We start from the raw sequence: 26,813 nt of genomic DNA, 5'->3' as shown, positions 1-26,813 counted from the left end.
CTCACCGCTCATCTTTGGCAACAGTAATTATATTTTCACAGATTCACCTATGGAAATCTTATTAGGACATTTACTTACTTTATATCAGTGGTTCTCAAACTTTTTTCACCAAGTACCACCACAGAAAACACTTGGTTCTCCAAGTACCACCATAATGACCAACATTAAAATACAGTTGTGGTGTAGGCCTAAACATTCATTAAAAACAAGCCAGAGGTTTTAATTACCAAGTATATTTAATATTTTTGGCCACTGTAACATTACACACAGTTTGAACAGTTACACTGTGTTTGAACACAGTATTTTTCAGACTATAAGGCACACTTAAAATCCTTTTTGTTTTCTTAAAAATCGACTGTGCGCCTTATAACTCGGTTCGCCTAATGTACAGTACATAATAATTATGGTTGGACTTACCGACCTCGAAGCAATTTTATTTGGTACATGGTGTAATGATAAGTGTGATCAGTAGATGGCAGTCACACATAAGAGATACTGTACATGTGGACTGCATGATGACGCCTGTTCAATAAATGATGCAAGCAAGTACTGGTAAGCAAGCAACACCAAAACTTTGACGTTTCAATGAGAATATAGAAAATGACAAACGGCGCTCAGAAATCTCTCAAAATATTTTAGTGCAACTTTGTTTGGTATGCTATGTAGCTGCACCGTTTGATGGAACACGGATCATTATGGCTACCGTAGTAAGACGTACTGTGCTTCAACATACAGGTATTATTAGAGTGCATGTATAAGACCCCAAAATAGCACCTATTATGAAATATTATGCAAAACCAACTTTTCTTACCTTCTGGTACCTGCTGATGTGTATTTGGGATCTGCTTAAGTCCCGAAAATGTGCGCGTGTCCGCTACTCTAGCCCGTGCCATTGTCAATAAGCTTCTTTTTTTTCTCTGTCTTCTTGTTGTGGGGCTTTAATCCTCCGCTGTTGCCATTTCTAATATAAAGTAGCGTACACTTCTAACTTATAACCATCAGTAGACTCGCAATGGAAGCGCTAAAAACTACCGGTACAACAAAGAAGACGCTGTCAAAGTGGAGCCCACAAAATGGCGCATCCTGAAGAGACGGTCAGAAAGCAGCTTGAAGATGGTCTGTAAAACATAATCTATGCAACATTTTAACCACCATTAAATGTTATGTAGAACACAAGGAAGTGTTTTAATTGTAGAAAAAAATCATAATATGACCCTTGGAATGCGCCTTGTAATCCAGTGCACTTTTTGTATGAAAATATACCTCCGTGTGCCTTATAATTTGGTGCGTCCATGGTCTGAAAAATATAGTATTTAATTATGTTATTATTTGGTGTACTAGTAGATGGAGCCCACAGTTTGAGAATCACTGCTTTATAGTCAAGTTTGATCATCTTGCCATTGACTTGTGCAGGGATTGAAACAAAAGCAAGAATGGCTTTTACGCATGCAACACAAGCAACACTGGAAGCAGAATTGACACCTCTAAAGTAAAAGGTTTCAAAATAAGAGTCTCGGCATGAATGTGCATTGTTGTGCATTCAAGAATTCTTAAAAGCTAGAGCAACATCTATTTATGGCGGTCCAATTCTATTTGTGGAAGGCTGCCACAAATATATGAATGTACAGAAACGCAGTTCATTGAGGATTATTATTGGAAAAAGCAGATCATACAACGAGGTGTTCACAAAATGTATGAAAATCTATTCAACTTAATATGACCTCCATTTGTCAGCTGCATGAGCATTGCAAGTCATGTTGGATGCAGACTTTCTGCTAATTGAGCCCCATTAAAATGTTATGAGGGCCAAAACTTCATCAGAAATAAAAGAGCCATCTGCCTCCTGTCATCGCTGCTCTGGCGGCCATGATCTACACGGCAAATTAGCCATGCAAGCCCTGGTCCATTTGTGTGCTCTTGTGTTGGTGACAGCTTGTGTAGCGCTGATCGTCCTTGATCTATCAGTGACGCCGCCGCCTCCTCGCCTTTCATAAACAATTCTGCGTCGTCTGACATCCCAGCTTTCATCTCCCCAGGCTGCCTCCAGTTGCGAGATGACAGCTCACTGAGGCGCCTATTTGGAAAGAAATTCCCCTCACGTTGCTTTTTTTTGGTTTTTAACCAGCGCTGCTCAGGATTCACCAAATAAAGCAGGATTGGACCGAAAGAACTTCTTTGTTTTTCTGACAATTTAAGCACCCAGGAGGTTTTTGTGAAATGGATAGTCCGTGCTAGATCTGCTTCTCCAATGATATCCACCTAAACCCTGGTGGCTTATGCACTCTCAAGTTCCCTCCCTCGCTTCTCTCTCTTCTCCCTCTCGCCGTAACCTTCCCCTTGGATTTCCTCTTGTTATCCCTTTTTTCAAGTTGGAGCCAATCGCCCTAAGTTTTGCAAACTTACAGAAACTTTAAGGGCGCTTATGCCTGCCTGGGGAGTGGAAAGTCGGCTAAGGTTGCTGCTGAAGGAGAGGCTACAAATTGTGCTCCAGCCTTGACAAGATGACTTATGGAGATAAAGAGGCTACTATTAAAACTGGGAGGGGTAGGCTCGCAGAAAGCATGGGCGGGTACCGAGGTGCAAGTCGGTCCTATGTGAAAAAGACAGGGTTGTTTTTTCTGGAAAGTTTCTATTTTGTCATGAGTAGCACAACGTCAGGACAGTGGAGCCACGGGGGGAGAAAACGACTGTTGAAAGATGTCCAGGGCTGATAATGTTGTGAAAAGTAGCGCCGTGTTAAGCCTTTCGATGGGGGTGGGGGGTAGCCGCTTGTGAACAGTGTTGAACACAGCCACCAATGACACTTACTGTCATAACTCTCACATCTTTTTGTCCATTTCCCTGCTCGCTGACACATTGGATATCTCTGCAAGATATATTGTGAGAGAGGTAGATGACTCAAAAAGATTACATGTCGTGTCAAACCCGAACATATGTAAAACCGGCGGCTCGTTGATGGATGTGACACGGAGGAACGCACACGAGCAGCTAAAAAGTCAGTGGTTTAGAATGTGTTTGGAATCTTTGTGGGTAACTTGAATCTGGACTGGTGTTCAGTGTCTCTATCAACACCGCCAATCTGTTTCTGCATGTCCGCACACTACTCAGTTCGGGAGTGGAAAAAGCTCCACATTCCTCCACTTTCTGCATGTAGCCATTAAAACGAAAAACACACATCTCTTATGGCAGGGATATTCAACTGAATTGCTTTGGGGGCCACAATTCCGAAAAAAGATAAGGACCGGGGGACTGGACTTCTCCCTTCACTATTGTTTGATTGATTGATTGATTGAGACTTTTATTAGTCCTATTTTGTATCTTCTGGAGAACTCGCGTCTTCTACAGTAGACATTTGGTCTATTGGTTTTGTCAGAGTTACAGCAGTGTTCTGCTGTTTCTAAGGACCTTCTGTAAAACAGCTAATCAATGATCATCTGTCCAGTATCTTTAAGAATCTGCTGCAAACATGTGAATGTCACACAAGTTTTGTAAACTGAACCCGTGGGCCAACAGGTGAATAGCCCAAATAAAGATAAGGGAGGACCTAAAATTTTACCTTGAGTAACACTACTAGTATAACTGAAGAAGCTCAACAAATGACTAATGACTGCACCTGAAGTAAACAAGCTACAGCAACACCTTAGTTATATTATTCACATTATGAAAACAATAGAGGCTTCCAAAAAGAAGAGTACCGTACTTACTCTCTGATGGACATCTACACCTCCCGCTGCCTCAACAGAGCCAGTGCCATCATCAAGGACAACACCCACCCTGGCTCTGACCTGTTCCACCTGCTGCCCTCTGGGAAGCGCTACAGGTGCATTAAAACCAAGACAAACAGGCTAACGAACAGCTTCTTCCCCATGGGCCATAATCACCCTGAACGGACTGCCCCATTGTCCCTCATAACTGCCTTCTCTTCGGTGCAATAACCCATTCCACCAACCACCCTGTTTTTTTCATGTAGATATTCATGTATATATTCATTTCACCCACTGTATAGAGTGTACAGGGTCACATTTGTGGGCCACACCTTTCTTTGCACTTCTATATTTTTTATATTTTTATATATTTACACATTGTTTTCTTGCATGCACACATCGCACTGTATGGAATGACCTCAATCTCGTTACCCTGCGTAATGACAATAAAGCTGATTCTGATTCTGATTCTGAGCCATATGTACTAATGTGGCCAGAAACGGTACTGCAATCACGGTCAAAATTCTGTAGTCCCCCCCCACTCTCCCTGACTGAGGTTGCCAGATATGCAGCCGAATCCAGCTCGATCTGGGCTACTCCAAGGAACTTCTAGGAGTTGAGGTGCTGGGACCATGATAGCTGAATAGCGTTTTGTCAATAACAAATCTCCAACCAACACATTTTACAAAGAAATTATGCTATTTTCAGGAAGAAGTACGTCATGCCTGCGTGCAATATCACAACAAATGGCAATCATATGGTTATTGTCAGTACTATCAGAAAACAAAGACTAAAACAAACTACAACCAACACTAGCAATGGTAATACTGGTGAAAATAAGAAGAGCATGCTTAGCAGCCTAATGTACGCCCAAAACTAAAGAGGAGACATTTTACCAAGGTATGCCTATAGGCTACATGAATGAGGAATTATTTTATCATGTGATTTGGCTGTTTCCATATGGTTCACATTGCCATGATGACAGCCGTTGGAACCCATTTCCTCAGCGTATCAGCATATTGAGAACGAAATAGGCACTGACACCACCCATATCCACATAGGTTTTATTTGTTGAAAATATATTTTGCCCTGTCAGTTCGAATACACATTGACATACAGGCATATATTTCCCGGTAGCCTATACTGTATGTCGATATGTCATTGACCGGGCTAGCATGCTAAGCATTACACTCGGAGCGAAGCACCATCACACTAAGCATCCGTTGCACGAACATACTAGCTTTGTTAGACAAGATCATAGACTGTATTGGACAATATAGTTTACATACGAAATTTCCATTTCCATTTATTACAAGTAATAAGAAAACGTAAATTCCTGACCTACCTATCAAGGAGGAAATGAGCAAGTTTGGCGTCAGATGAAAAAATCTTCTCCGCCTTGAATCGTCTCCATCTTTCAAAGGCATCCCCGATACAAATCCTCGTTTTGTTCCTGGCTTTCTCATGAATAAGTTGAGAATTGTAACGAGGCCTTTTAGACTTACTAAGGTCTGGTTTATTAACTTTACCAGTGGCAGTAGCCAGACGAAGAGGGCGGCGCGTAACTGGCAACCTGGATGTGACACACTCACAGACTTTCTAATTGGTCAAACGGTGGAAGGCGGGACATCGAAATGAAAACAATAACACGATTTCGGGGCTGTAAATCTACAAACCCTGTTTCCATATGAGTTGGGAAATTGTGTTAGATGTATATATAAACGGAATACAATGATTTGCAAATAATTTTCAACCCATATTCAGTTGAATATGCTACAAAGACAACATATTTGATGTTCAAACTGATTAACATTTTTTTTTTTTTTGCAAATAATCATTAACTTTAGAATTTGATGCCAGCAACACGTGACAAAGAAGTTGGGAAAGGTGGCAATAAATACTGATAAAGTTGAGGAATGCTCATCCCATAGGTGAACAGGCAAATTGGGAACAGGTGGGTGCCATGATTGGGTATAAAAGTAGATTCCATGAAATGCTCAGTCATTCACAAACAAGGATGGGGCGAGGGTCTCCACTTTGTCAACAAATGCGTGAGCAAATTGTTGAACAGTTTACCTTTCTCAACCAGCTATTGCAAGGAATTTAGGGATTTCACCATCTACGGTCCGTAATATCATCAAAGGGTTCAGATAATCTGGAGAAATCACTGCACGTAAGCAGCTAAGCCCGTGACCTTCGATCCCTCAGGCTGTACTGCATCAACAAGCGACATCAGTGTGTAAAGGATATCATTACATGGGCTCAGAAACACTTCAGAAACCCACTGTCAGTAACTACAGTTGGTCGCTACATCTGTAAGTGCAAGTTAAAACTATGCAAGGCGAAAACCGTTTATCAACAACACCCAGAAACGCCGTCGGCTTCGCTGGGCCTGAGCTCATCTAAGATGGACTGATACAAAGTGGAAAAGTGTTCTGGGGTCTGACGAGTCCACATTTCAAATTGTTTTTGGAAACTGTGGAGGTCGTGTCCTCCGGACCAAAGAGGAAAAGAACCATCCGGATTGTTATAGGCGCAAAGTTGAAAAGCCAGCATCTGTGATGGTATGGGGGTGTATTAGTGCCCAAGACATGGGTAACTTACACATCTGTGAAGGCGCCATTAATGCTGAAAAGTACATACAGGTTTTGGAGCAACATATGTTGCCATCCAAGCAACGTTACCATGGACGCACCTGCTTATTTCAGCAAGACAATGCCAAGCCACGTGTTACATCAACGTGGCTTCATAGTAAAAGAGTGCGGGTACTAGACTGGCCTGCCTGTAGTCCAGATCTGTCTCCCATTGAAAATGTGTGGCGCATTATGAAGCCTAAAATACCACAACGGAGACCCCCGGACTGTTGAACAACTTAAGCTGTACATCAAGCAAGAATGGGAAAGAATTCCACCTGAGAAGCTTAAAAAATGTGTCTCCTCAGTTCCCAAACGTTTACTGAGTGTTGTTAAAAGGAAAGGCCATGTAACACAGTGGTGAACATGCCCTTTCCCAACTACTTTGGCACGTGTTGCAGCCATGAAATTCTAAGTTAATTATTATTTGCAAAAAAAAAAAAAAGTTTATGAGTTTGAACATCAAATATCTTGTCTTTGTAGTGCATTCAATTGAATATGGGTTGAAAAGGATTTGCAAATCATTGTATTCTGTTTATATTTACATCTAACACAATTTCCCAACTCATATGGAAACGGGGTTTGTAATTTTGAAATGCGCATATCCCGGCTGAACTACTGTTATCAGTCATAGAGGTATTGAAAAACATGATTTATTAATGCCTTTTGACATATCAGGGCCATTTAACGATGACTTGACATTAAATTATTACATTAGGCTCCTTTTAAAGGTGTGCCTTGAGGAAGGTTGAGCAAGGTTAAAATGTCAATGCAACGATCTGCCAATGTGTGTACAGTGGTCCAAACAGGAACACTGTAGGGTTTTTAGGAATTTGCTGCAAAAATGTTTCTCTCCCAAGTTTTGGGCTAACCTCGGGGGCTGGTATGGTGTCATTCTCATGCTCGGTTTGGCCCTCGGGCCGCCTTTTGAAAATAACTATTTTATGGCCTCACACACCACTGTGTTGTTGACTGCTTGGCTGGAACCTCAATGATTGTATACAGAGGAAGTGGCAACAATGTGTTGTATACGTCTTATCTGTAATCGGCATCAAAGCGCCAGACAGTAGTAAAGTCAGATTTTCTTGGGCTCCAGCACAGGTGTATAAAATAAGGACATTGGGTCCAGCTGGCTTGCTTGTTCGCTGTATAGCTGGAGAAGTGACACGTGATTGTTATGAAATTGTATCACAAAAGGCGCTGCGAACTGAAGCTGGCATTTTCCCTTCGCGCACAGAGACGTCACACAGAATGAGTTGGCAGCCGTGTCCTGAAAATGAAACAGCTTCCAAACCAGAAACAAAAGAGGAGAACTTTGTCAACCAAAACAAATCATGCAGTCAGGAAAAACTGGCCATGGAGAACTTGTTGAAATGGAGGGGGCATGCGCAAGGGGAAGCAACAGAGAGCGATGAAGGGACTGAAAGTAAGGAACCAGGGCAAGATACGTTTTTTTGGGGGGGAAAGTTAGTGGCCCAGTGGGGGTTTCTTCTTGAGTTCAATCTTTCTGGCCCGGGAAGGAAGGGGAGGAGGGAGGCGAAGCAGGGACCGGCCTAGGTCAGCAGCAGAATGTGTAGATTAGATGTCTAAACTCACTCCACAAAACCCCCTCAAACGCTGGCAGACTCTCAACTCTCTGTGCTATTGGCCCATAAGTAGACAACCTGGGTTTAGGGCTTTGTATTCTGCTCTCAAACACAGTCAAATGGTTAAACCAGAAGAGAAGACTATGGCTCATTAATCTCCAAAAACAAGACTTTTCAGATTTGGCCCACTGAGATGTGTTATAAATCGGTTGCATTGTAGCTCATCGGTCCGGAGAGCAGTCCTGGCAAACAAATGCTGATATTACGCTGAACACGTGGACACCAGGGAATTGGTTAGCCCCATTTTCCAGGATGCTGTGAAACGAGCTGTTAGGGAAAAAAAGAAAAAAGCAGGAAGGGGATGAAAGATGAGTTTGAGAGCACGTGGATCCTTAAAATGTGACTCGTGGCCGTGATTATTTCATCTGAATTTTTACAGGGTGTGGAGAACCTGTTGTTGAGGCATAGGAAGTGCAGAAGGAAACAAGTGAGGAGAAATTATTGACAACAAACTGTCGTGCAAAGGAATCTTTTAATAGATAACTGTTATATAGCTTCACTGTCCTATTGTTGCTGTTAGAACGCTTCCTCTTTATGACCCGACAACTGGATGAGGAACTGTATAAAAACTACTGATGTTGTTTACTGTTTGTGGCAACAAAGAAACTTGTTAGACGTGTGACCTGGTGTGTGTGTGTGTGTGTGTGTGTGTTTGTGTGTGCCCTGTTGGCGCTATACCAGTTTGTGGAAATGGACTAGCACTCTCGACATGAAGGGTGAATTTCAAAGACAATAAGCGGCCTAATCGAAATTGGTCAAGATGTGAAAGTGTGTTTTCTTTCATGAGACAGGAAAAAGAGTGAAGTGTTAGACAGAGGCGGAGGAAGGAGGAGGACACACACACACACACACACACACACACACACACACACACACACACACACACACACACACACACACACACACACACACACACACACACACACACTGTGTGTTTATGGAGAGCCTTAGCCAGCAGCACAGATTGACAGGAAATTGTGTCTTTTTTGCCTGCTGGGCTGTACCACTTGGACTGATCTGACGGGGGAGATGAATGTGAGGAGCACAGACTGCAGCCATTGTATTATCATATATCTCTCATTGTATTAGGTTGTTTGCTTTAGCGCCGACACAGTCTATCTGTCTGCTGAGCAACAGTTAGTAGCGGCTTTATTTATGGTCAGCAGACCGCCTATTGATTTGCTTTTGATGAATTATCCCTGCAAGGGCATGGTTGTGTTGTCTTTAAATCTAATTGTTATAGCTAAATGGATGAGAGGAAACAGTTTGTGCTTACAAGCCTCAAGTGTTGTAAAAAGTGTTGGCCTACTTATGTTAAAGGACACCTATGGTTTTAATCTACATTTAAAACACTTCCTTGTGTATAAGTATTAGACATTTTTTGTTGTAAACCTTGCTGGACAGTCACATTTATAACCTGTTTTAGAGTCTGTCTGCAAGATGTTTGATTCTGGGGGCGTTCCTAGATTGCAAATAAAACTACGCCCCACCCTGTCCAAAGGTGTTATTATTTATCAATTGATCTTGAAGTCGTCACTGCGATTTTTGTTCCAGACACGGTCAAAAATAAACTTCATAAACATTGTATATATTTACCCGGTCACAACATTAGGTACACCTGCACACTTGCTCATCGATTCAGATTCTGCATTGCAAAACTGCTTTTAGCAGTGCCCTTGCATGTCGCATGTCGGTGTCATTATACACATGCTACGATTAGATGAAAAAAATACTTTATCCTACCTTTTTTTGTGTTTCCTCGTAGATCTCATATCTCCTCCCCCTCTGGCTGATGGCTTGACTTAGACTTTCTTTTTATTGTCATTCAAATTTGAACTTTACAGTACACATAAGAATTACATTTTGTTGCATTAGCTCATGGTAGTGCAGGATAAAATAGCAATAAGGTGCAGATATAAATAAATAGATTACTGTACAGATAAGTATATTGCACTTTTGCATATGCATCCACGTTTATGGATGTATGTTATATTGTCTTCATATTCCAGCGAGTTAATCCATTTTGGGGGGGAATTGAGGGGAATATTATGATGCGTTCAAGAGCCTTATGGCCTGAGGGAAGAAGCTGTTACAGAACCTGGAGGTTCTGTTACGGAGGCTGCGGAACCTCGTTCTAGAGTCCAGCAGTGAAAACAGTCCTTGGTGGGGGTGGGAGGAGTCTCTGCAGATTTTCTGAGCCCTGGTCAGGCAGCGGCTTTTTGCGATCTCCTGGATAGGAGAAAGAGGAGTCCTGATGATCTTTTCCACTGTCCTCACCACTCTCTGCAGAGACTTCCAGTCCGAGGCACTGACTTAATGTCCAAATAAGTACGTCCACGTCACTATGACGTCACAACATAGTCAGACTATAAAACACAGTGAACAGAGGCATCCAAAACTACAAGTAAGCTCACGCCAAAATGCATGAACCTTAGGATTTGACGTTTTGGCATTGTTGAACACGATCATTCAACGTTGTAACAACATTTGTAAGTCAGAGAAGACAACATTCATCATTCATCATTTTATTGAATCCATCACATGTGCATCATAGGAGCAAGGTCAAGCGAACCTGTTGGAAGTGTGTCCGGCACATGGTGTGTTTGTGTAAATGCACTGCAGGGATTGAGCAAGGCAGCACTCATTCATCACTGTTAAAACACAACCAGGGGGACACAGAGAGAGAGAAAAGAGCTGCACATCCTCTGTTCCCTCAGACAAACTATAGAGGAGGGAGGGATTTACCCTAGCATCTGGTTTCTGGGTTCAACCCCAGCACAGTGTTCATTCTCTCTTCCCCCTCCGTATTTCTTTTTTTTTTTTTCTCACACGCTCACGTACACACCGTGCTAGCGGCTGGACTTTAATATGGTTATGATTAGAGACGGGGGCTCAGAGGAGGGAGAAGAGGGGGCTCGTAGTTACTGCAGGGGCAACTGGGGGAGGTGCGATGAAAAGACGGACAGGGACCAGGTCTGAGTAGAGCACCGGGCACCGTGTTTGTTTGTGGTCCGGGTTTGAAATATCAAAGGCGAGCACATCTGACACAAAAACGAGTAGAATAGGAATTAAGTTTTGTCCTCTAACCAGATCAGTTCTTCCTCCGGCACGGCCTCCGGTGCTCCTCCCCTCCCATCGCCTCTCATCCCCTCCCTTTCTGGCATTCTAGTGCTCTCTCTCCTCCCCCCTCTGTGAGCGTCATGCTGAGGCAGTTGGTTCACTCCGCCGTGTCTGGGTCTCAGGGAGAGTGGTGAGAGGCTGTTATTTAGGTCTGTTACAGCAGACAGGGAGCAGCACACTTAAAGGCAGGGGGGGAAACGACAGAGTCAGCACAGCCCAGCTCCACTCGGCTAGGCAGGGACCAAGCTCTGCATTCCATGCTGCCTGAGAAGGGAAAGAGCAAAACTCAGGCAACAGAGTGACAGCAGCAGATAAGCTCGGAGAGGGAAGGCGGCATTTCCAGTCGGCGAGCTGTTGCTGCAGTTTGTTGCAGCCCCTGACGTGAGCAGCAGGGCGGCTGAGACTGAGGGCTTGTAGAGAGATTTTTTTCCTGAGGGGTGGGGGGGTGCCATGTTCGACTGCATGGAGGCGTTGGGAATGGGCCCCCGTCAGCTCTATGATGTCACCAGCCGCGGCGCATGCATGCTGCGGAAGGCGAGCCCCTTCTTCGCGGGGCTGGACCCCTTCGCTTGGACGGGCAGTGCCAGCGTTCAGTGTAAGTGGCATCCGGTCTGGTTTTCTCACATGACACAACCATTTCTCTCCCTCGCCCTCTTTTTCTGTCTCTCACACAAACACACACACACACACACACACACACACACACACACACACACACACACACACACACACACACACACACACACACACACACACACACACACACACACACACACTCTTAGTCCCCAGTTCACTCTCTTTCATAGCTGGCTTGTTTACCCCTCAGGGCTCGGCCAAGGGGGCTGCTGTCAGGGGCTACAGAGCAGCACAGGAAGAGACTGGGACAGACAGTCTCCTCTCCTCCTCTTCCCACACCCCTCAGCCCACAGCTGGTTTGAGCTGCTCAGCCATCTGAGAGAAACTCTCTGCTATGATATGATATGCTGTGTGTGTGCGTGCTTGTCAGTGTGTGTGTGTGTGTGTGTGTGTGTGTGTGCGCGCGGTCTTGCCTGGCCTTAATCCACATTTCATAACGTGGACTCGACACCAGAAAAATAAGGTTTCTGATGTGGTTCTCATGAAATGTTCATGACAAATGGAGCCTGCTCAATACTACAGATGATAAAAGTTGAACGTATGCTCGACACCGCGTCGAAAGGTCGAAGGTTTGTTTACGCTTTTGGATACTAGATGGATAATGATATTCCTCCCGAGCCCAACACGAAGCCATGAATTAATAAGCAGATGAATTATTTAATGGCCAAACGGATGAATACATCAGAAATGCAGAGTTTGCACGGTGAGATACACTAAGTGAGAGTTTTTTTTCTTTGGCAAAACTGGGGCCCTCCTCTATATGCATTTCCAAGAGGCAGGGGGTGGGGGGGGGCTCTCTTGCTGTGTCAGAGACCATGCAAGATTGAAAAATGGAGTGTGTGTCTTTGTGCATGATATGGTGGGAAAAGTGTGAAGAAAGCAAGAAGCACGATATGACAGTGGAAACAAACGTTGGCGACAGGGCAGTTGGGTAAACACGGTTCCTGTTTTTCTGGGGAATTGGCTGCTGATCATTTTTCATGTGTTCTCCTGCTTTTTGTTCCTTTTCAGTGCTTGGGGTTGTTGGGTTGGGGGCGGGGGGTATGGCGTCATCTGTCTTCATTAATCGTGAAGACACCAGCGTTTCAGTGGCTGTCATGCACACTGGCTCAGCTTTAATGAAGACAGATGCCCTGTCAGTGGAGGCCGAGACTAGTGGGGGACTCCAGCCAGCGAGGCCTGCTCTGCTTCGTGAGGGGAGTCCTGATGATAACAAAATGAGATTTGTTTATTTAATCAATCAGGCATGTAAAACCCTTGCCTCTCCCTCCCGATTCGCACACATGCTCACATTTAAGAAATCAGCCCCCCTGGATTCCAGAAGTACATTTTTCTTTACTTCTTTGTTCCAGAAAATCAAAGAGATAAAAAAAAAAAAAAAAAGTCCAGAGAAGCTGCCCTGAGGGTAAGGGGAGTGGAGTCAGAGCAGAGAGAAGTGGAGGCTGCTGTGGTGTACTGTTTCAAGCTCTCAGCCCAATAACCTTGGTAAACAAGGCTGCCCTATCCTCACATGAGGAGCCATTAATGCCTCTCTTTACCCAAGTTGCCCCTCATTGTCCTCATCAATGAGGCTGATGAATTGCTGTTTGAGGCTGATATCTCATTAGGCCAGCCCAGCTGCACCGCAGACTGGCTTGTGATACCACACAGCAAAATAACCACGTGGTTTGTCACCTCACCTGCAGTCAAACGTTGGTTTAGGGCAGGGCTATTTAACTAATTTGTTTTGGGGGCCACATTTGCAGAAAGCTAAGGACCAGGCTTCTCCTTTCACTATTAGTCTTATTTTGTATATTCCTGAAAACCAGCGTCCTTTACAGCCTATTTATTTAGTCAGTAACACATTTCCAGGGAAAAAGTTGCCTTGTCTGTACAACAGGAGCGCTTTAATGCTTTTAGGTACCTATTTACTGAAAATAAAGTAGTCAAAGATCATCTATATCAGGGGTTCTTAAACTTTTTGACTTTTTCATCCCACTCAAATATTTACACTTAGTTACAGTAGTAATCTTACCCTTGATTTGAATTGTATCCAATAACAATATATCGTTTATTTACTGTTAAACAGATGTACATCTTGACAAATTATATCAAATGTTAATTACAAAGATTATTGTCAATTTGACACATAAACCTGTACGTTTAGCCACTCTTATATAATTAGCCACTCTTACATAGAACAACATGTCGAACAAGGCTTAGTTCAGGCTCATCACAAAAATAAACACTAATACTAATAAATATATCAAATATACAGTAGTACCTCAACTTTAAGCTTAATTGGTTCTGTGTTGGAGCTCTTAACTCTCAAATCAACATCGACAATTTAAATGAATTCAAATCCCTCTAATTTATGCTCGGCACTCCCAAAACAGCACCATTTTAACATGTAGCATGCCTTTAAAAAAGAAAACAAATACTTTTATGTAAGAAATACTGTACATAAAAATGTAGTACAAACTAGTTTTATAAAGTAATGCAATAATATTGTACAGCATTTACCTTGGAGAGTGGACTTCTACGGTACCTTTTCAGCTGCATCTCCGTTAAAAACACCATCAGCAGTTTTTCCATATTTTCATGGATAAATGTCCGCCATTAGATATTATTTTAACATTTTTGGCTGGCATTCAATCATTCTGCTTCGGTATGGTGCAGACTAGCAGTGATACGTTTAAATATGGTTGGAAAACAAAGTTATGTCGATCTCTGGCTATAAGCTAATGCTAGCTAGTAAGACCAGATTTTTTGGGGAAGGCTTGTAGCTTAAAGTTTTTCTTGTAACTTGTAACATTGCAATTAGCCAAAAGACAGCTCTTATGTCAAAACATTTTATGTTGGGGCACTCTTAAGTTGAGATACAATTGTACTGCAAAAGAAAGGACTCATAAAAAAACTGATGAAAAATACATTTACATAGAATTATGCAGAACAAAAACACATATATTCTTACAAAATGAATAATGAATAATGTTAATGAATATTATGCTTCACTCAGTCACCTGACTGCCACAAGTGTATTACAACTGTTCCGTTGCGGTCTATAGAGCCCACAGTTGAGAAACAGACCTTTTTTTGGCAGCCCTCGCAAGTACTCGTGGCTGCGGTTCTTTGGTGAAGAGACACTGATCTATATGACGTTCAGTGTTTTTAGAAATCTGCTGCAAAAAGGTCTCTCCCGAGTTTTTTTCAACTGAACTCGCGGAGTCGCGGGCATTTCGGTTGTCATTCCCGGGACGGATTTGGCCTGCGGGTCGGCAGTTGATTAGTCCTGTTTTAGGCTGTGTGTCACTTTGCACATGAGGCCTTTTTAAAAAAATACATTAACCTTGTCCACAAAACGAGTCCATACTATTGTCTAATGCCACTTCTGTTGGCCATCAGCCCGGGAACAATCGGAGGATTTAAAAGTGTGTGGTCAGTTTTCCTGTTTTTTTGTTCACCAGAGGGAGACCTCAATGTCAGAGGTTAGTCAGAGGCTACAGCCTGACCAATGTCAGATCGTCCCAATGTGTGGCAGCCTTGTCAGCCTGCTGCAAAGGGGGACCCTTTCAACCAGCTTGGCTTGTGTAATGCCCTTAAGTGCCTTATGCCACGGGGCTGCAACTACATCTGAGCTGCCTCACACGTAAAGATAATAGACACTGATTTAGTCATACGTCAATGAGAACTGAATTAGTCAACTGCCAGGGAAGCCATTTGAGGCAGCCCGAGCAGACCAATCCCCTCTCTGTCAATGTTCATTTGCTTAGAAGAATGAGGCAATTACGCTTGGCGGTTCTCCAGGGTCACAAGAAGGGGAAGTGTGTTTCTCTCCCACCAAAACGAGCTCCTATAGCTCCAATTTTCTGCAACATTTATTTGGGTCTAAACCGAGATGCTCGCAAGGGAGCAGAAAGATAAGGCCTCCATCAACCTGAGTGCGATCACACAAACACACCTCTCTTTGTTTCTTCCTTAACATGCTGTTCTAGGGCTTCCTCTGACCGCTGGCACATTCCGGCCCCGATCATGTTCCCCCTGATGGAAGCCTGTAGTTGTTTCATTCTAATTACAAAAGATTCAATTAAAAGATTAGAATGCTCGGGAGGGGGGGCGCAGGATAGATTGCACTATCTTTCTTGTGGCGCTGTTGTTGAGTGGGTGCGCGCGCCAAGGAGCCTTGTGCTCCAAAGCTTGGCGCTCTAATGAGGACTTGTCCGTGCGGCGATATACATAAACCCTGTTGATCCTTTCAAGATAATGTCAAATGAATGTGCGAAAGTTAAAAGGGTTAAGTAGTCAGCTGGCGCAAGGTCACTGGGTTGCAATGGATATGAGCAAGGAGGATAGGGGGGCGGGGGGCTGACTTGTCTTTGTAAACAATTAGGCGGCAACAAAGCACATTCTCACAATTTCAGTATCGTTTAGTGCGACATGTTACATACACTTATCCTTAATGATTGTGTAATTTGACACCAGGCTGGGGAGCTCATGCAGAAAAAGCAGATAAATATTTATCAAACATGCTTCACCACTGTTATATTACAGTAAACTGTATGCCACTTCATTAGTTTTCTAATGAGGCCCAATACAAGAGCCATATTAAAACTTCTGTCTGTACTAATGTGTTAATGGTCACCTACTGCATCATACTCATAAATGAGGGAACCCAATGTGGCCAATAAGTGCTTATTTGCTTACGGCTTTATCATGCATTTGTTCTTGTGTTACGGTATCTCATCAACAGACCATTAATAAACATCACTGCCTATAAATAAACATTCAATATTTCCAGTTGCTTGCATCTTCCCTCTTCAAGCCCCCATTTTCATATGCACCTCTGCTTATAGACAAACGGTGATAGCGTGCTTGCGTGTGTGGAGTCTATATGCTACCTCCTATATGTCAATGAATGCAGTGTTTACGTGCTTGTTTAGGCACCTAAACTGCGGCGTCCAATCCAGAGACAGTCAATGTGCCAGGCTGGATTCCACAGACCCGTGTTGGAATCCGGCACGGCCCTAATGGCAGTTTATAGCCCCCTCAGCAGCGTCAGTCACACGGCTGTAAATAAAACTCATCAGCTATTTGGAAGTTGAATATGTCACGTCGCACCGGTCCTCAGTCCGTTGCTGTCCATTTTATTAAAATCTCTTTGCAGTATTTCACACGTTGTGTTCACTCACGTCCGAATCATTCCATTAGGGATGGGAATCAAAAAACGGTTCTTGTTCAGAACCGGTTCCCAGTGTATCAATTCCTTGGAATCGCTCGCCATTTTTTCAAGCGGTTCCCTTATCGATCCTTCAGGGTGGGGATGACGTCATTACGCAGCGTGCGTAGTGACGTCACATTGCAAAATGGCGTTGCCTGGGTGCAACAAACACTCTAAAGTTGACTAAATTTTACAAGAAAATATTGCAACAGCGCTACTTGTAATAATTATAAGGCTGCTAGTTCATCAAGAGGAGAACATTTGAGCAATATGTTGAAACATTTGAACACAAAGCGTGCAATAATTAGAAAAGAAAGTCACATTTTTTACCGCTCCTATCTAATCCCAGCAGCAGTAACGCTCGCACGTCATCTGAATACAACAGGTGCTAACTAACACCTCCTATCATGTCAGCGCTATTATTTGTTAAATTGAAACGAATGCCTTCTTATTTAGATGAGCATGACGGGTGACAGATTCTGACTGGCTTATAGGCGAGCATCCCCAGTTCACATCTGCCGCTAGATGAATGTCACCGAGCAACGACTAAGTTTGTGGTCAAAGATTAGCATTTTCGCTAGGTGAATGTTCAATTGTAGTCAGAGAAAAGTTGCATGTTTTCCTGCAACCAGATTTCGTCTGTCATTATATTATACAGGTGAAACTCATAAAATTAGAATATGGTGTAAAAGCCCATTCATGTAAGAAATGTACTTCAAATGGGAAACTAATCATTGATATTAACTTATTACATGCAAAGTGAGATATGTCAAGCCTTTATTTGTTAGAATTATGATCATCATGGCAAACAGTTTTTGAAACATTACATTTTCTAAGATTTTCAATTCACAGTTTTCATAAACTGTAAGACTTAGACTTAGACTTAGACTTCCTTTTTATTGTCATTCAAATTTGAACATTACAGCACAGATAAGAACACATTTTCGTTACATAAGTTCATGGTAGTGCAGGATAAAAAAGCAATAAGGTGCATATATAAATAAATAAATAATATATAAATATATATATATATATATAAAATAAATAAATATATATAACTATATATAAATATATAAATAGATTACTGTATAGATAAATATATTGCACTTTTTCACATGCGTCCACGTTTATGGATGTATGTTATATTGTCTTTTTTATTCCAGCGAGTTAATCCATTTTGGGGGGAGTTGAGGGGATAATTTAATTATGATAATAAATAAATGATAAATGGGTTATACTTGTATAGCGCTTTTCTACCTTCAAGGTACTCAAAGCGCTTTGACACTATTTCCACATTTACCCATTCACTCACACATTCACACACTGATGGCGGGAGCTGCCATGCAAGGCACTAACCAGCAGCCATCAGGAGCAAGGGGTGAAGTGTCTTGCCCAAGGACACAACGGACGTGACTAGGATGGTAGAAGGTGGGGATTGAACCCCAGTAACCAGCAACCCTCCGATTGCTGGCACGGCCACTCTACCAACTTCACCACGCCGTCCCTATGATGCGTTCAAGAGTCTTGTACTTTGTGAACACTTGTAGTTTGAACAGTCTTTTAAACTGAATCATATTGGTGCTTTGTTTGATTTCTTTGCTTAATCCATTCCATAATTTAATTACACATACAGATATACTACAGGTTTTAAGTGTTGTACGTACATACAAATGTTTTAAATTAGCTTTTCCTCTAAGGTTATATTTATTCTCTTTTGTTGAGAAGAATTGTTGTGGGTATCAGGTTAGTTTGCTTAGTTTGCTTTGTACATCATATTAGCTGTTTGCAAATGCACCAAATCGTTGAATTTCAATATTTTTGATTCAATAAAGGGGTTGTATGTTCTCTATATCCAACATTATGTATTATTCTAATTGATCTTTTTTGTAACACCGTTAGTGAATGAAGCGCACATTTGTAGTTGTTTCCCCATATTTCTACACAATAACTCAGATATGGTAACACTAGTGAGCAGTAGAGAATATGAAGAGATTTTTGGTCCAGAACATATTTTGCTTTATCCATTATTGACGTGTTTCTTGCTACTTTATATTGTATATTTTTTACATGAGGTTTCCAGTTCATTTTATCATCTATTTTTGTACCCACCAGAACCCCCCCGCAACCCCGAGAGGGAAAAGCGGTAGAAAATGGATGGATGGATTATTTCACCCAATAATGTGTTTTCTTTTACCCTTTAAATGTCTATTCCGTCTATTTGTATTTGTGTTTGACTTTCCTTTCTACTGTCACTGAACAGTTACTTTTACTGAGATTCAAAGATAGTCTGTTTTTGTCAAACCATCTTTTTAATTCATTAATTTCTTCTGTTATTATTTGTATTAGCTTCTGTGTGTTCTCTCCTGAACAACACATAGTTGTATCATCTGCAAATAATACTAACTTTAACTCCTTTGTAACTGTACAAATGTCATATATATATAGATTTAACAATTTTGGTCCCAGTATTGGTACGCCACAATATATTTTCAGCTCTGTAGACATGTCTAATCCTATTTTTATGTATTGCTTTTTGTTGGTTAAGTAGCTTCTTACCCAGTTCAAGACCAACCCTCTGATGCCACATTTTTTAAATCTGTTTATTAAGATACTGTGATTAAATGTGTCAAATGATTTTGTTAAATTCATAAACACTGCAGTAGCACATTTTCTGCTATCTATTGCATTGGGGATCTCTTCCGTTATTTTGATTAATGCCATTGATGTTGAGATGTTGGCTTTGTATCGGTATTGGTTGTCTGTGAGTGTTTAATTTTTATTTATGAATTTGTCCAATCTGTTGTTAAATAGTTTTTCAATATTTTTTTAAAATTGTGGAAGTAGAAAAAATAGGTCTGTAGTTTGTAAACTGGTGTTTGTCTCCAGTCTTAAAAATTGGTACTACTTTTGCTATTTTCATTTTATCTGGGAATTTGCCTGTTTGAATCGATAGGTTGCTGATATATGTTAAAGGTTCTGAAATCTCTTCAGGAACCTTTTTTTATCGTTTCCATATCAATTCCGTTACAATCAGTGGAGGTCTTGGATTTAAAATTTTTCACAATATTGATTATTTCTTCTTTTGTCACACCTTTGAGGAACATTGAGTGGGGATTTTTGTCTATGGTGTCCTCAACTGACATAATAAGTCCTCAACTGACATTATATCACATGTTACTAAATGTTACATTCTTGTGTAATTTGTGCATGATTAAATTCTACAGAATATTAATTTCTTATGTTTATTGACGAAAAAGTTATTTCTTTCTTCAATGCTACATATGTGCCTTTTGAGACCTCACTTGAGGCTTTGTAAAGTCATGTTACCTCTAAACTAAACCAAACAGATGCCAATCCACCCTTTTTTCATTTTTTTCCCCAAATAAGAATCGATAAGAGAACCGTTAAGGAACCAAATCAGCAAGTGGAATCGAATGTGGAATCAGAACTGGAAAAATCTTATCAATTCCCATTCCTACATTCCAGTGAAGCTGAAAATCTGTGCAGAAGCTAGCACACTGAGTTAATGGCTCCAGCAGGCTGCATATCAGCCGAGTGTAAAATGTGGACTTTTCATAATAGTTTGCACACTTCATATCTGGCTGCTGCTATTGTTGATGTTTACTGAGAACTGAATCCCTTGCTCATAGGCGTGGGCAATTGGCAGCCATTGTATGTGTGTGAGTGTGTCTGCTTGCATTTGTGTGTTTATCTCTCGCGGCGAGCCCGTAACTTAGCGAGGTGGATGTGTGTACAGTGTATATAAGAGTATGCGTGTGTCACCTCGGAGCCATGTGCGAAGAGAGCAGCACTTTTATCGCCGTGTTATTGACTGACAGCTTGGCTCCAGCGTTGCTAGGGGCCGACTGTTATGAGAAGTCTAGGCCAACACGGGCCTCCGAAGCAAGACTTGCCTGGCCGTTCTCCCTGTATGAATGGGCCATGTTTGTGCCGCAGTTTATTGGCAGGCAGTGGTGGGTGGCTGAAGTTGTAGAACTATTGTACAGGTTCAAGGGTGGAAGGCAATGGCTAATTTGGTAGAAGGATTTAGTCAAATTTTGCCCATGTGCATCTTCCGCAAGTCCCCTTTTTTGCATTAGTTCATTTGTTTACATGTACACCTTTTGTGTGCATACAGTCACAGGTGTGTGCTAGCTATTATTGTGAAAACTGACACTAGTCTACCGAATGCAGCTAAGATAGACTCCAGCACCCCCCGTGACCCCGAAAGGGACAAGCGGTAGAAAATGGATGGATGGATAGTCTAGAGCAGGGGTGTCAAACTCAAATACAGAGTGGGCCAAAATTTAAAACTTAACAAAGCCGCGGGCCAAGGTTGAACGAATTAACCTTTTAATAGGGACCCAAACAAGTTTTGCATTGAATATTGAACAAGCAAGGCTTATATAACTTTATAGTGACATGCAACTTTTTCCACAGGCTAATACATTTGAAAATAAAATAACAATGAATAAACCAACCATTCAGGACTTTTAAACTGCTCAGTTTGCAACACACTGACCTAATCTGATGTGCCCAAGCCAGATACCTGGCATCTTTTCCTGGATGCTAGTTCATTAATGTTGGGGCTCAGGCTTTGAGCTGAGGCAACCTTCATTATCGAACGAAGGTGTTCATCAGTCATTATATCTCGTAGTCCACCCGGACCATAGTCTTTAACGTCCTCTACAAGCTGCCCCCCCCCCCCCACACACACACACACCCCACACACCTTGTAGCGTCGCGGAAGAGTTAGTGCTGCAAATTCTGGGTATTTGTTATGTTGTGTTTATGTTGTGTTACAGTGCGGATGTTCTCCCGAAATGTGTTTGTCATTCTTGTTTGGTGTGGGTTCACAGTAACGTATATTTCTAACAGTGTTAAAGTTGTTTATACGGCCACCCTCAGTGTAACCTGTATCGCTGTTGATCAAGTATGAATTGCATTCACTTGTGTGTGCGTGCAGAAGCCGCACATATTATGTGACTGGGCCAGCACTTGTTGGACTGTATGAAAAGCGGACGTGACGATTTTGGGGAGGGGCACTGAAATTTGGGAGTCTCCCGGGAGGGTTGGCAAGTATGAGAATTAGCGGTGAATGCGGTGTTACCGCGGCACGGCCGCTGTATATAATCGGCGGGCCAGCTTTAGTGGGAATTTGATATCGCCTCGAAGGCCAAGTAAAATTACACGGCGGGCCAATTTTGCCCCGCGGGCCAGAGTTTGACACCCATGGTCTAGAGCATGACTTTCCTAACTGTTTTTGGGGGAAGAAAAATGTGATAGTCCTCACTTGGGATTTATTAAAAACATTACAACTAATCAATTGCAAGACATATCAGTAAAACAGCTAATTATATTGAAGGGTGAAATACAGCTCAACTTTAAAGTAGGGCTGTCAAAAATAACAAATTAACTCATGTGATAAATCACAAAATATTATCGCATTACTACTGTACATGCAAGGATTAATCACACAATTTATTTTACCTGAAAGACGGCGTGGGTTGTTATATGGTCAGTGATCAGGCCAATGCATACATCAGTGCAAAGATGAGTGAGGAGACTGGCTGGAAAATGTATCCTCGAAATAATACACCCTTACAGGAATTTAGATAAAACTGTTTCAAACTAATAAATGACATGCATTTAAGTAAGACGTTTAAAAAATGTTGTGTCCAAATACGGAGCTCTTTTTTAGTAAATTTTATGCAAACAAGTAATGACCTGTGATTGAACATGATTAATCCAAAATCAAAAATATGATGAATTTAAATTAATTATTTAATCGTTTGACAGCACTGCTTTAATGTTTTTAGTAGGGCTAATTGGTAAACGTATTCATTAATTTATTGTACAATTAATGTCTGGATTTTTATTATGTCTCTATTTTATCCAATTTTATTTTTACAGTATGCCACTGGCTACTAAACAAACCTGGTACAGACCTCAAATGAAGTGTTTGTACACCCATGCTCAAAGGAGTGTCCTTTTTGTGTGTAGTTTCTGGTCAAAGCAGGAAACAAGACTACATGTTCATGTCTTGGAAAAGTCTTGGTACAACTGCTCAGTCATCAGATTTCTCTCTAACCTACTGTCATGTCTTTGAACCAGGACCACACATTTTTTGCCTCACTGTGAACTCTACAAATAGCCTTGTGCACAGATGTGGAAACGTCCTTGTTTATTTTAGTCTCGGGTTCTGTTATAGTCAGATTTTTATTTATTTATTTTGCACACAAGGTTTTCCCTGCCACAGCGATTATATTTCCTTTCGTTTCACCGCTTGCTTTCCCAGTGCCACTTTCTTCTTACACATGTATAAACTCACTTAATCAGGTTCCCCCTGCAGCCACTGTGGCTGCCCAACATCTTTCTTAATCTCTCAGCAGAAGCTGACATTAACCAGGTTTCTGACTCCATTTAAACACACACTATTCAGGGCGGGCCAAGAGTACATGTCTTACACAAGAAATGTATTCTCACTCGACATACTTGGCACATTCCCAAGCAGGTATAGGTGCTCCTCTCTGGCTACAGTACATGTCTTTACTGCAGTCGTGCTGTCTGTAGGCCAGGATGTGTCAACTCCTTCTCCGAAGTCTGATCATGTTTGCCAAAAAAACCCTGAAAGAAGCAGCCAGCTATACTGACAGACAGGAAGCCATCCAGCAAGCAGTGAGGCGCTGCTGGGGATGATTTATGCTTTCTTCAAGAATGCGAGTGACTGCAAGATACACACTCATAGGCAAACTTCTTGGAGTATGTGGTACTTTTTCTTGATGTGTGTATCTTGTATACATGTGATTGTTCTCAAAAAGTAGAAACTAAATTAACTCATGCCACACATCGCAAACTTGAGACATTATTACTCACTTGCAACAGAATAGGAAAGAAATGAGTTATAGTTTGAAAGAAAGAAATGAGTTATAGTTTCTCAGAGTACCTACAACTACAAATGATTAGACTGTGTGCGTTTAGGTAGGTCTGAGGTGGGTTTGTGCCCGTTGCTGCAGTTTTAGTTTCAGAAGTCACCACAGTGACACGGATGGCAAATCGCCGGAAAGCCACAATCATTTCCTGGTCGCTCTCTCACACACGATCTTCCTCTTGGGGTTGGTTTAACAGAAAATGTTGCTGTTAATGTCCTTTTGTTCAAAGTAGAATGGAGCAGATAAGTACATAGCTGCGCAAGTATTGGGACATTCTGGAAGTCATCAACATTTGTAAATGTGCATGTCTGTGAAAATCAGCTTGTGAGACAAGAATATCAGAATTGCTGTTTTGGTTCATCCCAAAGGCTAAGGTCTGGACTCACAAGTCCTTCCACACTGAATTCCTCCAAGCATGCCTTGATGGGTTTTGCTGGAACATAAAAGGGCCTTCCTCACACCACAAACACATGGAGTTGTCCAGAATGTCTTGGTACGTTTACAATGAGGGAACTAACTGTTCTTGCCAACTTTATTCACTGAATACAAATATCTCCCATTTCTTTTGTCCAGTAGGTGCATGCTTTTAAGAAGATTTAGTCCTCTTGTATGGACAAAAAGCAAAGGGTCTCCCAGTCTGTGCGAGGGGGATGGCTTGTTCTACTCTTTGCGGGCGGGCGAGCTTGTTCCGTCACATTTTGGTGTGCAGTGCTTCCCTAATGGGTGGGAGTGGAGTACTACTGTTGTTGTTTACATTAACCTCCTCTCCCCTCACTTCCTCTGACAGAGCGAGGCTGCAGCCACGACCGGGCTACTTCTACTTTTGTAGGTTTCTATTGTTGTGGAGAGGAAGCAATAGTAATTGAATGAGGGCTGCAGACCTTGCCAGAGACAGACAGGTGAGAGCCAGGGCTACAGATGGTGAGAGGAAGTCTGGGAGGACGAGAAACAACCCCAAGGATCAAAGACTGTGGGCTTCCCTTTTCTCTCCTTGTCTCACTCGTCTGCTTCCTTTGCCCTCTGTCTGCTTCCTTGCCTGCCCATCACTTCTTCCTGTGTTCTTGACATGATCAGTGGCCCAAGGCTGATCCACGTTGCTAGATTTGGGTTCACTCTGCAGTCATCGAAGAAGAGCTGTGCTTTACTCTCTTCTGGTGGGCAGATGAACAGTCAGCTGGAGCTCACCACAGGGATGAGGGGCCACATATTTTCCACAGAACTGCTCTTGACTGTTTTCTTTTTCCCGAGTTTGCCATGAAAATCCTTTGATTTCAATTATATTTCCTTTTAATTCCCTTTTCTTGAATTTTGTACAAGGACTTTTAAAGGAAACCATTTTATGGAGTTCATTGGGGACAGGCAGTTTGGCGTTTGAAGCCAATTTGTATGTGTTTTTGACAGGGTTGTGTGTAGCAGGAAAAGGGGATGCTTGTTGCCAAATGTCGGCTTGGCTGACTCCATCAAGAAAATATCAAAAGGCTCTTTATGAGGTGCTGTAAAGAAGAAACTGTGTTTTGAGAGCACTAGCAGACTGCAAGGGTAATTCCAGTTTTCAAAATGTGCCCCAAGGATAGAAGCTTGTCCCACCTGCTGCCTTTGCTTCTTTGCTCTGCACTTTTAACAGAGGTGGGGGGTGTAGTACAGATGAAGACTTGAGTGTGTGTTTGTACGTCGTGTCGTACTCAAAAGTCCCAAGATTTCTTCTGCAGCCACTGTGGCACCTGTGAGCAAACACGAAAATGTTCTACAATCTGTTCTCAGATTTGATGTTTGCATCATTGCGGCCACCAGCCAGTCTCACTCTGTTTCATGACTTTCTGTGGATTCTGACAGACTGGTGTAAATTCCTGGATGAGTGTGTGTGCAAATGTGTGTGTGTGTGTGTGTGTGTGTGTGTGTGTGTGTGTGTGTGTGTGTGTGTGTGTGTGTGTGTGTGTGTGTGTGTGTTTTATCGCTCAGCCACCCCCTGGTCAGGAGGGCGCCCACTAACCACACACGAGGAGACGTTTTACAGTTGTTCACCTTGTTTCTAAAAAACAGCTAAACAGTCATCTGTGTCCCAGGCAAGGAGGTTTTTGACAGCTGTTGAAAACCTTGTCTAACTCAGCACCTTTAATGAAAGCGTCAACACACACATTCCTCTCTCCTGGCTTTTGGCTCAAGCTCAGTATAAACTAGGGGTATTTAAACACATTATTTTAGGGGCCACATTTCCAAAAATCTAAGGACCATGGGGCTGGACCTCTCCCTTTACTATTATTCGGAGAGGCCGCATCCCCTACAGTAGAAATTTGATTTCAGTCTATCTATATATCTTATCTGAGTTACAGGAGCGCTCTGCTGTTTTAAAGGACATTCTTCAAAACAGCTCGTCAAAGATCATCTCTTTGACAGCACTCTAGGGTTTTTAAAAATCTGCTGAAAAAATGGGATTCTATCTCAAGTTTTTTTTAACTGAACTAGCGGGCCATGAGTGTAAATGATAAAAAAGAGAGGACCTAAAAGGGAACCTTGAGGAACATCACTAGTAAGTTGAACAAATGACCACTGGCTGCATCTGGAGTAAACAAGCTTACAACACCTTAGTTATATAAATCACATTACATAAAATCAAAAGACTTAAAGGGGTGCCTTGAGGAAGGCCTCGTTTATGTAAATTACAGGGTTGGACCCTAGCAAGGTTAAAATGTCAATGTAAGGATCTACCAATGTGTTTATAGGGGTCCATGTTCCTCTATACAACAGGCTCACTTTAGTGCAGTGGTTCTTAACCCGAGGGGTTCGGTGAGTCGGCCTCAGGGGTTTGGCAGAGCCTCCGCCGCGGAGGTCAAGACACGCTCGACTCATCCTTTAAATAAAAACTTCTCCCTGTCGGCGTATTATGGATACCCCCAAACAATGTTCCTTCTAATTTTCCATGTGAGCAAACGCGAAAACTCCTTGAG

At 42.2% G+C, this 26,813-nt stretch overlaps 1 protein-coding gene across 3 annotated transcripts in view; it reads left to right on the top strand.

Moving 5' to 3' along the window:
• rarga (retinoic acid receptor gamma a) overlaps nt 1-26,813 on the top strand; it is an 87,619-nt gene that overhangs the window by 40,454 nt on the left and 20,352 nt on the right. Inside the window, exon 1 of one of the 3 annotated variants that reach the window (XM_061985760.2) lies at nt 10,986-11,698. The exons of the other annotated variants lie outside the window; for them this stretch is intronic. Coding sequence (XP_061841744.2) covers nt 11,554-11,698 — 145 coding nt within the window. The 5' untranslated portion in view covers nt 10,986-11,553. Of the gene's footprint in view, nt 1-10,985; nt 11,699-26,813 lie in introns of those variants that run through there. 3 annotated transcript variants of the gene reach the window in all.

The sequence above is a fragment of the Nerophis lumbriciformis genome, linkage group LG01 (genome assembly GCF_033978685.3).
Source record: "Nerophis lumbriciformis linkage group LG01, RoL_Nlum_v2.1, whole genome shotgun sequence".
Lineage (NCBI taxonomy): Eukaryota > Metazoa > Chordata > Actinopteri > Syngnathiformes > Syngnathidae > Nerophis > Nerophis lumbriciformis.
The sequence above is the reverse complement of the archived record's forward strand: the minus strand, read 5'-3'. Positions and strand labels throughout refer to the sequence as shown.